The following is a 12,806-nucleotide window of genomic DNA, read 5'->3' on the forward strand; positions in this document are numbered from 1 at the left end:
GCGAAATACCTTGGCACTCAACCCCAGTGTGACAAAGTAAGACTCTGTCATAAATAAATAAACAACATCCAAATTGGAAAAAAGGAAGTCAAATTACCTATGTTCACTGAGGATGATATACATCTAGAAAACCTAAATTTTCCACCAAATGATTTCTGGATTTGATAAATGCTCCTTAACTCACTCTGTGAAGTCAATATTGCCGTGATACCAAAACCAGGTAAGGACACAACAAAAAAAGAATAGTGTAAGTCAAACATATACCCATACTTACATGTTTACTGCAACGTTATTCACAATAGCAAAGACAGGGCATTGATCTACGTGTCCTTGTGATATAATATATATCAAATTGAACACTACTCAGACATAAAAGAATAAAATCATGTCTTTTGCAGCAACCTGGACAGAACTGGAGGTCATTATCTTAAGTAAAACAAGCCAGACACAGAAAGTCAAATACCGCATGTTTTCACTCCTATATGTTCCTATATGTATGCTACCCATGGCACCCGTACGGATAGAGACCCATGGCACACACGTATGAATAGAGACCACACACGACAGGCAAGGGGGACTCGAAGGGAGTGGAAGGGGGTGGATGGCGAGAATTACTTAATGGGTCCAGTGTACATTACTCAGGTAATAAACACCCTCCACCACCGACTTGGCCACTAGGCAAACTGTGCATATAACATAACTGTATTTGTACCTCATACATTTTTACAAATCTTGAAAAAAAAAAAGAAATGTTTGGTGCTGAGATAGGGTTGCCACGTGTTTTTATTTTTTGATCTGCTAAGAAAAGTCACTGAAAAGGAACTAACGAAAACAAAATTTTAAAAATAACTTCTAAAATCTTTTGAGGGGAAGAATTCAAATAGTTTTATTTATCTATTTATTTTTTTTTTGTAAGCATTTCTGAACCTCTAAAATCTGAAAACAAAAAAAACTCTAATTATCACTTCTACTCCTAAAAAGAAATGACATCAAAATAGTGAAAGACGGGAAGTTTATATAGCCTCAGAATCAAGAACAGCCCCTTCCCTGAATGAATCGAGCTTGCTGAGGAGCCTGCTACACCACTCTTATTTTTCTCAGCTCACTAGGGACTGGCACTTGGGAACCACCAACTCAGTTCAACTCTCTCCCACGAAGGGATCTCTTCTCCACATCCTCCAGAAATGCTCACTGAGTGTTTGCTTGAGCAGACTGCTGGTTGCCTCATAAACCAACCAATTCTAAAAGTAGTATAAGATGAGAAATATATATAAAAATCAATATCATTCTTATAAATGCATAATAAACAGCCTGAAAATATAATGAAAAAGAGAGTCCAGTCACAATGCAACAAAGTATCAAATACTTGGGAAATATATGGTATAAATTCACATATCAAATTCCACATATAATATGGAGTTTATACAATTTTATACAATTAAAATTATATAAAGAAAATATAAATCCTTAGAGATATAGAGACTCGGATAAATGAAGAGAGAGGCCATACTTCTGCCCTAAGATTAAATACAGAAAAGAAGATAATATTTCCCGATTTAATTTATAGATTGAATACAATTCTAGATCAAATATCACCAAAATCATTATAGAACTTGATAAAAATGGTTCTTAAATTCCTTCAGAAAAATAAATGGGCAAAACTACCAGAGAATCCTGAGATAACTGCAGTAAGAAGTTACTTGCCCTGTCAGATCTTAAAATATAGTATAAAACAGGGCTCCTTAAGGCCGTGGCCCAATCTCAGGAAGACATTGGGGAAGGATGCCACAATTTAACAAACTGAGAGGGAAGGAACCAGCTAGCAATAAACTAGAGAACACCAAGATGCCACCAAACTCTGAAGACAGATGTCTTTCAAAACCTTATCTCAACTGAAGACAGGACGCTTTTCTTTATGTTTTCACCAAACGAGCAACAGCAGAAATGTTCAAAATGACAAGACGACAAGTTCCTGACAGTGTACAACAAACCTTTCTAATTCCTCTGTGTTTCACCTCAAGCTCCACTTACCACCTTCCTCCTAGAGTACGCCCCAGCAGTCTCATCCCAGCATTCTCTCCCTGTGAGCGGGAGTGTGAGAGAGGCCATGCACCTCCCATCTAGGCCCTTTCCCTGGGCCCTGCACTGTCATCTCCCCTGGTGCGCAGGGGGCACCAGAAAGCCCAGTGGTGCCTTCTGGCTGGGCTGTTGACTTCCTAAATACACAGCAAAAGATCTGATTAGAAGTCCTCCCCTGTCTCAAACCAAAAGTCTACTTCTTGGTCCTCCCTTACTGCCTCCTCAGTGAAAGGCTGAGAGAGAAATGACGCTTACCTCATGAGAGAATTTCTAGACCCACAAAGAGAAAGGTTCTCAATTTATGATTTTTAGTCATGGAACAATGGAAGAAGGAGGGAAAGTCCAGAAGTCAGCACCAACTTACAATGCATTTTCATTTCTGATTTTGACAAGCTGGGTCCTTTAATTCTCCTAGGTTCGTGACATTTTCTCAAGTACAACATATGCTAATCATGGCCCTATTAGGAATCCTATCATCCTAGCATTGGAGGTGCAGGTGAAAAGGAGAAAAGGGATAAATAGGGTAGAAAGAAAAGATTAAGGTGGAAACCAAGAATCCACTGGTAGGAAGCAGAGGGCAGGTCATCTGGAATGCACCCTGCTAGGAAAGTGATCTGATCAGAAACAAATACAGATCAATCCCCACCTCCCTGCCTAGTTGACAGTATTCTAAGAGCTAAGAGACACACATACTCACACCTGTAAGGGATAGGACTGATCCTCTCTGGAAATAACAAGCAGAATACCTTAGGATTCTCTTCAGCCCAAGCAACGCGACTGTGAATGAGGCTGATCGCCCCCTCCCCACTCTGTTATCAGGATGGACTGATTACAGAGCCCAGATTCATTTGCCTGAAGATAATTGCCTCAATTCTCCACTTCACTTTGCACATATAGAAATAGCCCCAATCTACCGGAGCCTCAGTGACTAGACATGTAAAATTGGTCTAATCATATTTTGAAGAGCTTGAGCTGAAAGGATTTCTATAAGCAGGGTCTGAACCATGACACTGCTAAGGGTTTCTTCCCTCTGGGCTTGATGCTGGCTGGCTGGCTGGCTCACTTGCTCCTTCCCTCCCCCAAGCCTGAAGGAGTGAGTCAGATCCTCAGCAAATGAGATGAAAACAACTTTGAGGCTCTCTGTCAGTGCTGGCGGCTGGGGGGAAAGTGGGATGTCCAGTAGAGCTGGACAAAAGACAAAGCAGAGAGCAGAGAACATTCCTGACAGTTGAGTGGTCCTTTGCAATCAGCAGTGCTTTCATAAATGGCCTACCAGCTCCAGGCAGAGAGGCTGGTGTGCAAGACAGAGGTGGACATCTCAGGCCAGAATCACCTAGGCTGGACACATCTTGGGAGAGCGAAATCTTAGTCAGCCACAGGAAATAACCACACAAGCTAGGTAGACAGACAGAAGCTAGGACAAAGCAAGGCAAATGGCCAAGTCCAGGGGCGGAGCCAGGAACCACAAGAAAGGTAAGTTCCACGGCCAAAGCAAAGAGAGGGAGCCACCCTATCAAGAAGGACCTGGAAGGACGAGGCTTCCAGATACTTCCTGTTGGATCAGAAGTATAGAAATTGCTCTTCCCAATGGCAGAGATGGGGGGAAGGAGATGGGTGCTATGTTGATGGGAGAACCTCAACAGAGCACAAAGTGAAGGAAGGGCAAGGCAGCTCCTGAGGAGAGAACTCCTAGCTTTCTCTGTACATGGGAATATAGCTCTTTCTGGTCCATCTCCCTTCCAAAACGAATGGCACACATAATTATTGTAATCCTAACAGTGGCCTGGACAGAATCTAGCCATGTCAAAAAAATGAGTATTTCACTCTCTCGTTTGCTTTTAGACACAGATAAACCCAAATCACAAACAAAATCAGGAGCTCAGGGTTTTCACCATTTCTACTGGTAAGAGCCCATTGGTTATCAGTGCAGTCTGAATAACAGCAAAATAACATCCTACAGAAATGAGCCAAATGCTTTTGTGTTGTACCCAGTCCTCTTTGGGGAACAGGCGGGAGGGGCCCTTGACAAATTCTCAGTGGGGCTGAGACTTTCTGGCTGATTGCCACAGAGACAGGTGGGGGGCACTTCAAACTCTCTGAATTCATTTCTGTCGGAAAGTTTGAAAAGCTCTCCATCTCCTGAAATAATTCTTTCCAATGACTGTCCAAAAAATATGTTCAAGAGTGATTATACCCACTATCCAGGCAGAGCAAAACCAATCCATTATCTTGAATCTCATCTTGGAAAATGTGTTGATGTCTTTGGGACCCATGACAATAGCCTCCAAATCTTCTGAGAACTCCTATGACTCATCTGTCTCCCCAGAGTAGCCAGCACGCGGCTTTGCACATGGTGGCACACGCGTAGGAACAGGGGGCTGAAAGCAATTCTCTTAGGTTTTTAAAAAATGAAAAGGAAATCTTAAAGTAGGAGCAGGTCAGAATCTACCTCTTTCAGAAGAACATCAGATGAACTTGACCTCTGCTTCTAATCACAGTTACTCAACTTCCCTCCCCTGTCTACCTACCTGTGAAATTTCTTACTCTGCACCTGTTTGCTATCGTTTTTAATATCTAGGGGCATTTCACATTGATAAACATGCTGCTGGTTGGCAGGAATTACGCATCGTCAGTTACTTCCATCTCCCCACAATGCCCAGAATAGTGTCTTGGTCATAGAAGTGACTCAATTCTTGCCTGCTAAATAGCCAATTTCATTTGTTATTTCTGAGACAGCTCAAGGAGGGGAGGCAAAGAGGACCAATGTAATTAAAGATGGACTTGATTAATTTCTTTGTTTCAACAAGTGAGTTGTGGAACAGAGTCTCAGAGCTCTGCCTCAATTAGGAGAGCTCCACTACAGGCTCCATCTACACAGTTGTTTGTGTCTTAAAACTGCTACCCGAACATTCTTTCTATTAGGAAGATGGTGTCCACCAATAGGCCCCCAAGGCCATCACCCACCGCCCCCAGAGGCCTTTAATGGAATCAGAAGCTGAGTTGAAGATTTAGGTGGGCATCAAGTTCCAGCTCTACCCAGACCATGAGTACCATGGAAAATATCTCTAATATGTGGTCATCTGTCCTTTGATTTCACACTGCTTCTGACAAAGAGCCAACAACCTCCTGACAGTCCATTCCTTTTCAGAGCCCTAATTGTTGGAATATTTTTCCTTGTGCTGAGCTAAAGGCTATCTGTTGTAACTATCACCCATAGGTTCTAATTTTGCCCTCTGGAGCCACATAAAAATTCAATCTTAAAACCTCTCCCACGTGATAATCCTTTACGGGGCTGAAGACAATATTCTTTACAATTCATCCAAATAAGAACCTTACAGTATGATACTGTAATGAGCTTCAGAACTGCGCTTTCCTGTCCAACTGGTTTAGGAGCCTCCCTCCGGCAAAGCCCCCAAGGTGAAATATGTCCACACTTTATTTACCAGCAGTCAGAGAGCCCCTTGTTCCTCAGCCTTGTAACAACCCAGGCTGTTCATCACCCACTTACTCCTTTTTGAAATTCACTCTGCAGCAAGCACTTTTTAAAGGCATGCACGTAATGCATTTTAAAGAGCATCTTCTGCATAGCTCCATTTGCTCGACCTCGGCACTAAGTGCAGGACAGAACAGTATTTCAGTGTGGTTCCCTGTTCCTTCCTTCCAGAGACTGTGCTCAACGTACGTGTTAAAATGTATTTGTAACTATAGGACTGAGGCTCAAAAATGCAGTGTTTTGTTACATGTTCGATTGCTGATTAAAATGCATCTTGTAAAGAAAGCACATCGCTCATGCAGAATCTAGTCCAAAAATATGTATTATGTAATGCACATTTTTTTAATAATGCAGGCAATCTCAGTGTGTCTATATTAGTGAATTGGCTCTGGACTGCCATCTCCATTATAGGCATAAAGTACTCCATCTGAAAAATGATATACTTTCTTACATACACTAAAGAATCATAATCCACCTTGTTGCTGACAGCTGGCATTAGTTTCCATTGAAATGGGCTGGTAAATACCAGCACCCATATATTCCTGATTTTTTTCCCCAGTGTGCCCTGAAATCAGCTCAAGCAATGTCTTTACTCCATACACGGTCAGTGGAGTTATGCTAGTTAAAAAAAATAAAGCAGGTAGACCAATGACAGGCCATTTAGAAATATCCTGTTTGTCAGGACTGAGAAGTGGCGATCAGGATTTGAAATATATAGCTCCAAACACCCCTGTGGTCAGTGTCCCACAATAATATCCACACAATGCTTAAAGCCAAGCAGGCATGTGTGATAATAAAACCCTTTCAGTTTCTCTGGAAAGTGTGAGAGTAGAGCACATCTAGAATACAGACACTTGTGCTTTTACAGGGTTTTCCAAATCAATCCCACTTTATTAGACCAATCAGTATTTTAATACTACAAACTAACTCACAGAACACAAGATACAAGATAGACATAGCCAAGACACAGAAATAAAAACCTCAACACATCAAAAGCAGTTGCTAGACACATACTAAGGTCTGACCTTTCAGCTTTAAAGCAAGCATGGTGTCGAAGGTGTGAGGAGACGCTCTGCCATGGTGAGGAGCAGCTGTGGGCGCCTGACTGTCAGACGCCGGGAAGAAGCACAGGAGGGAACGCAGGGTAGATCACCCAGAGGTAGTGCCTCTTCTTTCAGTCTCCTCGTATTGACCCATGATATGTGTCCCAAGTGAGGCGAAATATGTCCACACTTTATTTACCAGCAGTCAGAGAGAGCCCCTGGTTGCTCAGCCTGGTAACAACCGAGGCTGTTCATCACCCACTTGCTCCTTTTTGAAATTCACTGTTGACACTTCCATGGATTCCAGGAAAATGGCTTTGCTCTAAGCTGTATCGGCTCTGGGCTGCCATCTCCACTATAAGAATAAAGCACTCCATCTGAAAAAGGAATTATTTTCTTATGCACACTAAAGCTCCATGATCCACCTCCTTACTTACATCTGGCATTAGTTTCCATTGAAAGGATATTTACCAGCACCTGCACATTCCTGATTTTTTCCACAATGCGCCCTGAGAAAGGGGCACTCCATATTCAACAAGGAAGGCAAGACTGAAGACACACACACCCTGAAAGAAGCAGGTTACAGATGGAATTCAAGAGCTTTCCACCGCAGGGATCCCCTCCCCTACGCGGTGAAGCTCATTTGATTTTCCATGGCCGAGAAAGAGTATTAATTCACTCCCGCTCTGTAGCCTTTGCGGAGCTCAACAGCGTGATCCAGCGGTGTCTGGCCGCCCCCTAGCCCTGCTGCTCACACTTATTCAGTCGTTTTCTCACGTGGAATTCTAGCTCCATTAAACACTGTTGGTGGGTAAGGAGGGATTCTGACTGATTTAATGTTTTCATTAACAGCAGACTAATGTGAAATATCCTTTCCTTAATACAAGATTTTCTCTTTTACTCACCTTCAGCACCTGGAACAGATCTTAGCATGTGCTGGGCACTTGATGAATATTTGCTGAAAGAATTACCTTTGTTAAAAAGCTAACTAAGAAATAGCTGTAAGGGGCATCCAGCAAGGATTCGGTGGTAACTGAATAGCCCCATGGGAGCAGGGAGTGGGTGTACAGACCGACAGCACAGCAAAGTCTGCCCATTACCAACACCCTCTCCTTAGGGCTGTCCTCCAGCATGAGTTCTCTGCTGGAAAGAGCTGAGGTGGTCCTTGATGGGTTTGCAGACTTGTGAAGTACCTCCTCCAGTGTGGGGGCCTTTCATAAGGAAGATACTTATTTAGCCCATTTGGACTGTGCTGGGCATATATATGTGTGTGTTTGTGTGTATATATATATATATTTTTTTTTTTGAAACTTCTCTAATTACAGTCTAATGGTGGTTCATGATTAATGCCAACCTGAGGTTACCATCCTCAAACTATTAAGCCCTTGGAAAATACCCCTAGCCAGATCATTAATACTCACGTACAGACCCTCATTCCCCTGGATACTTGCACCGTTGCAGACTACTTTTCAGCTGCTCTGGGGCTGTGTCCATTCCATCAGTAACCCTGGAGAAGCTGGGGAGGGGCACGACCTCGTGGGCAACCCACGCCCAGTTGCCTAAGTACTCTAACCTGTGGCGAGGTGTTTGCTTGCTTGTTGGTACCCACCAGCAACAGAAACCCCCGCCACCTTTTCGTCCAAATCCTCTCAAACAAGGTTCCCTCCTGCCACCTGCCGGCCCACTAGGGTCTGCGCCACAGGCTCGGCGCCACCGCGCAGCTTGCGGGGAGGCGGCCCCCACCTCGCTACTGCACATGCCCGGCAGAAGTCCGGGCGCGCAACTTCGCAGCACCTCACTGCCCAGCGGTCTGCGCCTCAGTCTCCTCTTCCCTCTCCCCGGCGAGAGGATCAGCGGAGGCACCTCTCCCGAGTCTCAGACTGCAGAGTCTGAGACTTAGAGAGAGGAGCCCCAGAGGAGACAGACTTTTCTCCCTTCCCCATTCCTTCTTTTTCCTTGGAGGCAAGCAGAGGCGCGGAGCTTTAGAAAGTTCTGAAGTGGTCGGGAAGGTAGGTGCTTCCCTGTTTCTCCTCACCTCGTGAGGTGCACCTTTTTCGGCTCTTGCCGCCAATGCGCATCGGAGCCGCTCTCTGCAGAGCCAGAGGGTGGGTCGGCTTCTCGGTGTGTGCCTAAGAGGATGGATCGCAGGTCCCGGGCTCACCAGTGGCGCCGAGCTCGCCATAATTACCACGACCTGTGCCCGCCTATCGGCCGCCGGACAGCCACCGCACTCCTCTGGCTCTCCTGCTCCATCGCGCTCCTCCGCGCCCTTGCCGCCTCCAACGCCCGCGCCCAGCAGCGCGCGGCTGCCCAGCAGCGCCGGAGCTTCCTCAACGCCCACCACCGCTCCGGCGCCCAGGTATACCCTGATTCCCCCGAATCCAACTCTGAGCCCGAGCTCGAGGAGACAGACTTCGAGCCGTCCCTCCCCGAGTGCCTAGAGTACGAGGACGACTTCGAGTACGAGACCGAGTCCGAGTCCGAACTCGAGTCCGAGACCGACTTCGAGACCGAGCCCGACACCGCTCCCACCACTGAGCCCGAGACCGAGCCGGAAGACGAGCGCGGGCCCGCACTGCCCAAGCAGTCCACCTTCCCGCAGTCTCTGACCCAGCGCCTGCACGCTCTCAAGTTGCGAAGCCCCGACGCCTCCCCAAGTCGCGCACCACCCAGCACTCAGGAGCCCCAGATCCCCACAGAGGGGGAGGAGCCCGAGCCAGCGCCTGAGCCCGAGGGCAAGGATCCGAGGGGCCCCGAAGAGTCCAAGGAGTCCAAGGAGAAGAAGCGGCAGCGCCGCTGCAAGCCAAAGAAGTCCCCCCGCCGCGACCCGTCCCCGGAGTCCCCTAAGAAAAAGGGGCCCATCCCCATCCGGCGTCACTAATGGAGGACGCCGTCCAGATTCTCCTTGTTTTCATGGATTCAGGTTAGTTGACTACCCTTAAACTGGGGTCTGGGGGCGGTGGAAGGAAGGGAAGAAGAAAACGCAGGTTAGGAGAAAGTGGGAAGAGAGCCGGGTCGGAAGTCAGGGTTGGGTGGAGAGGGCTCCCCAGAACGCCATCGCCCGGTGGCCAAAGGCTTGTTGGACGGCGGGGCGCTCCTTGCGTCCCGCTGGAGACAACCTGAGGTCTCTGGCTGGTGCCCCGACGCGCAAGTGAATCCTGAGCGCGTCCCAGGCTCCTACCTGCGCACCGAAACGGCACTGGTAAGTCACTTGTTTTAGCTGTTTCTTTCTCTCCTAGTCTCAAATGAGTTTGCTTTGGCAGGCACCCGAAATGTGTTTCGGAGGTGCGCGAGCCAACTTTTGCGATTCCAGAGCAGCCGCCGTGGAGACACTGTTGCAGAGAGTAATCAGAATGGGACTGGGCGAGAACTCAGGGGAAGTCGCACACGCGCACGGTGTTGAAGGGATCAGAGGCTGGAGCCCAGGTCCCGGCTCTGCCAATTTGGAGCCCGGGATCTTGGCACCAGTGCCTCGGCTGCCGCGCGTCAGTCTCACCCGCCACCGCCAATCTCTGGGCGCTAACCGGGCCAGAGACCGCTGCAGAGAGTGTGCGCACCTGTCCGCGCGCCCCAGAGCCGGACACCCCTAGCTCGCTGGCGGCTTCCCTGGAGTCCCCGGTACCTGGAGGGCAGGCAGGGGGTGTTTGTGGGTCTTAGAGGGTGCTCCTACAGGCTACCAGGGTTGGTGGAGAAGATTTGGTCACGTCGGAGCATTGCCAACCTTTTGGCGCAGCTGTTCTGGCGGCGGGACTGCTCGCGGCTTGGTTGGAGAGGTCCTGGGCTGTTTGCGCAAGGCCCTGGAGGTGGGAGAGAGAGAGGCTAAGAGGCCCTTGCGGTGGTCGTGAGCGTTAAGGGTAAAGCGGAACAAGGAATGGGCTGGAAAGGGGGGTAGCGTTTATTATGAGGACACCGTATAATGTGTCCTCAAAGAACGCAACGTACGCTGAGCTGAGGAAAGTTGTTGGTTCCGGCTTGGGGCGATCGGTGGAGAGGGTGCATGGGCCAGCGGCTTCAGTAGCCGCCGGGCGCGCGGAGGCGGCGTGCCCCGGCCATTTTCAGCTAAGTTTGGAATCTAACCTGGAGGGGAAACTGCTTTGGTGACCCATCACAAAAAACGCAGAAATCCGGTGGCCCTCAGCTCCAACCCTGGGGGGGAAAGGCTGATCAGTGAAGTGTATTTACAAACGCTCATTGACTCGGAAATTGATCTTTTCGTTCCCCGCCCCACCCCCCCTTTTGGTGCGTGCTCCTCTCGTTCTGCGCCGGCTTGAATTACTCTGATGAGAATGATTTGAGGGATAAGTAAAGTATTTTGACGGCTTGAATTGAAAGATGGTCGGATTCTTAAACTTGTAAGAAAAGAATGGTGCTAGAAGGAAAACACTTTAAATGGTCTTCCTTCCAGGACCTACTCCTTAGGAAAGGCTTTGCAGAGCCCGGAACTTGGCTGTATCAAGGGTCTTCAAATAGGGGCAGGGCAGTTTGTTAGCAAAGGGCTCCGTTTGGCTGCATTTCTGAAGTCTGGAGACTGCACAAGGGCTAGATGTGCCCTGATGTGGACTTAGAATCGTGAAATTGCCTTAGTGAAATGGAGCACCCCTAAACTGAAATTCCTGCTTAATGTAAACAATGATGACGTCTTCCTTTTTGTGAAATTAGGCATTCTGTTTTTCCTCTGGTCATGTCATAGAGGTCTCTCGAGACTAGGCAAGAGAAGCCAGGGGTTTTGTTGAAATTTTTGGTATATTTTTCAGTGTGGAAACTACCTTAGAGTGGGCAGTCTTGGGGGACTAGTTTTCCTGCATTAAAATTAGCGTACTGCCTTGCTGCCGGATGAATAAACGAGTTTTTAAAAGTCGGGGGTGCTTAGCACACACCTCACACCGCGTCTTGCTATTTTTTTAAACAGAAGGCTGACAGGAGAGGGTGGCTTCCTTAAGTATAAGCAATGCACCAGGCTTTTATACTGCGGGGGCAGAGGGGGGGTCGCCAACCTAGGAACACAGTTTGTAGCCCTTCACTCTTCCACAACTGCCTCAGAGTCAAAGTAGAGACGCACTTTTTACAGCCTGACGTGAAAACCTGTTACAGCACACCCGCCCCCATTCAGTTCCCCGCCCCCAGCCTCCCTCTTTCCGCCAGGATTCCTAGGTGGAAAAACCATGAGGGGTCTTACAAAGCAAGCAAGGAAAGCGCCCATAACCCACCCCAAGGAGAGGGGATTCTGCCATATATGCTTCCAAATCTTCTTTCTGCCTAAGCCACTGGTGTCCAGCTGCCTCCCTTTTCCAGACTTTTCTAGCAAGTTCTCCAAGCATTCCCAAATCATCAGTCTTCCAAATGGCCCTTTGTTTAACACAGCTAACCTGGGGTTAGCATTTGAATGGACTGACTTGCCCTTTTACATAGGTGGGGTATAAAGATATGCTCTCAAAAAAAGCAAACCTTTAAGAGGTTTTAACCACTTAGGTGAATTACCTGCCAGTTACAAAGTTTCAAATGCTGAGACAGGAAGATGAGAAGGAGGAGAAAAAAGCAGCTAAACAGGATGGTTTGCCCAACAGTTAAGCGTCTTTTACTACATTCATCATTTGCTTAATGGAAATTTGCTTGGAGGGTGAGGGGTGATCTGTGCTCTTGTAAATAAATTTTTTAAAATTATGTAACAATGTTCAAATATTGTGTGGTGTCAACAACCTGATGTACTTAGTTTTATGTCTAAAGTTTGCAAACAAAATGTTTAAGTCTATGTTTATCAAAATTCAGGAATTAGACATTTTAAACTTTGCAATTGTTTTAAGATGTTTCTATAATGCACAAGAAGCTTTTTCACCCTGGAATTGCTTACAGCCCCTTACTCTTTAGCTTTCATTCTTAGCAGCTGTGATAGAAGTTTAATGGAGAAAGCTGAAAGTTCAGTGTTGCTAAGAATGAAGGGTTTTTTTGTTTTGTTTTGTTTTTTTAAATAATCTGCACGGATTTTACTTAATTTGCCAGGATTATCACTGCTCTTCAAGAGAGACACACTACGGAGAGGAAACTGAGCATGGTGTGGGGAAAGTGTCTTTTAAGAAGGTGACCTATTAAAAACCAAATCACTAGGGGCCAGAAATGTCATGCCAGCCTAAGTGCTGCCGTCTTTAAAAAACTGCCCAGCAAAGGGAAGAGATTCTCAAATTACACCTTTAATC

The 12,806-nt window shown here is 46.9% G+C and overlaps 2 protein-coding genes across 5 annotated transcripts in view; both read left to right on the plus strand.

Annotated features, from left to right (window-relative positions):
• The first annotated feature begins 8,128 nt into the window (after positions 1–8,128).
• Positions 8,129–9,496, plus strand: LOC128573432 (neuroendocrine secretory protein 55-like). Its single transcript, XM_053573716.1, has one exon. The coding sequence runs from the start codon at positions 8,753–8,755 to the stop codon at positions 9,494–9,496; it is 744 nt and encodes a 247-aa protein (XP_053429691.1). The 5' UTR covers positions 8,129–8,752.
• LOC128573431 (guanine nucleotide-binding protein G(s) subunit alpha) overlaps positions 9,402–12,806 on the plus strand; it is a 65,976-nt gene continuing 62,571 nt past the window's right edge. For all 4 annotated transcript variants that reach the window (XM_053573708.1, XM_053573707.1, XM_053573710.1 and 1 more), the window contains exon 1: positions 9,402–9,538. In XM_053573708.1, coding sequence (XP_053429683.1) covers positions 9,496–9,538 — 43 coding nt within the window. In that variant the 5' untranslated portion in view covers positions 9,402–9,495. The remainder of the gene's footprint in view (positions 9,539–12,806) is intronic.

The sequence above is a fragment of the Nycticebus coucang genome, chromosome 21 (genome assembly GCF_027406575.1).
Source record: "Nycticebus coucang isolate mNycCou1 chromosome 21, mNycCou1.pri, whole genome shotgun sequence".
Taxonomy (NCBI): Eukaryota; Metazoa; Chordata; class Mammalia; order Primates; family Lorisidae; genus Nycticebus; species Nycticebus coucang.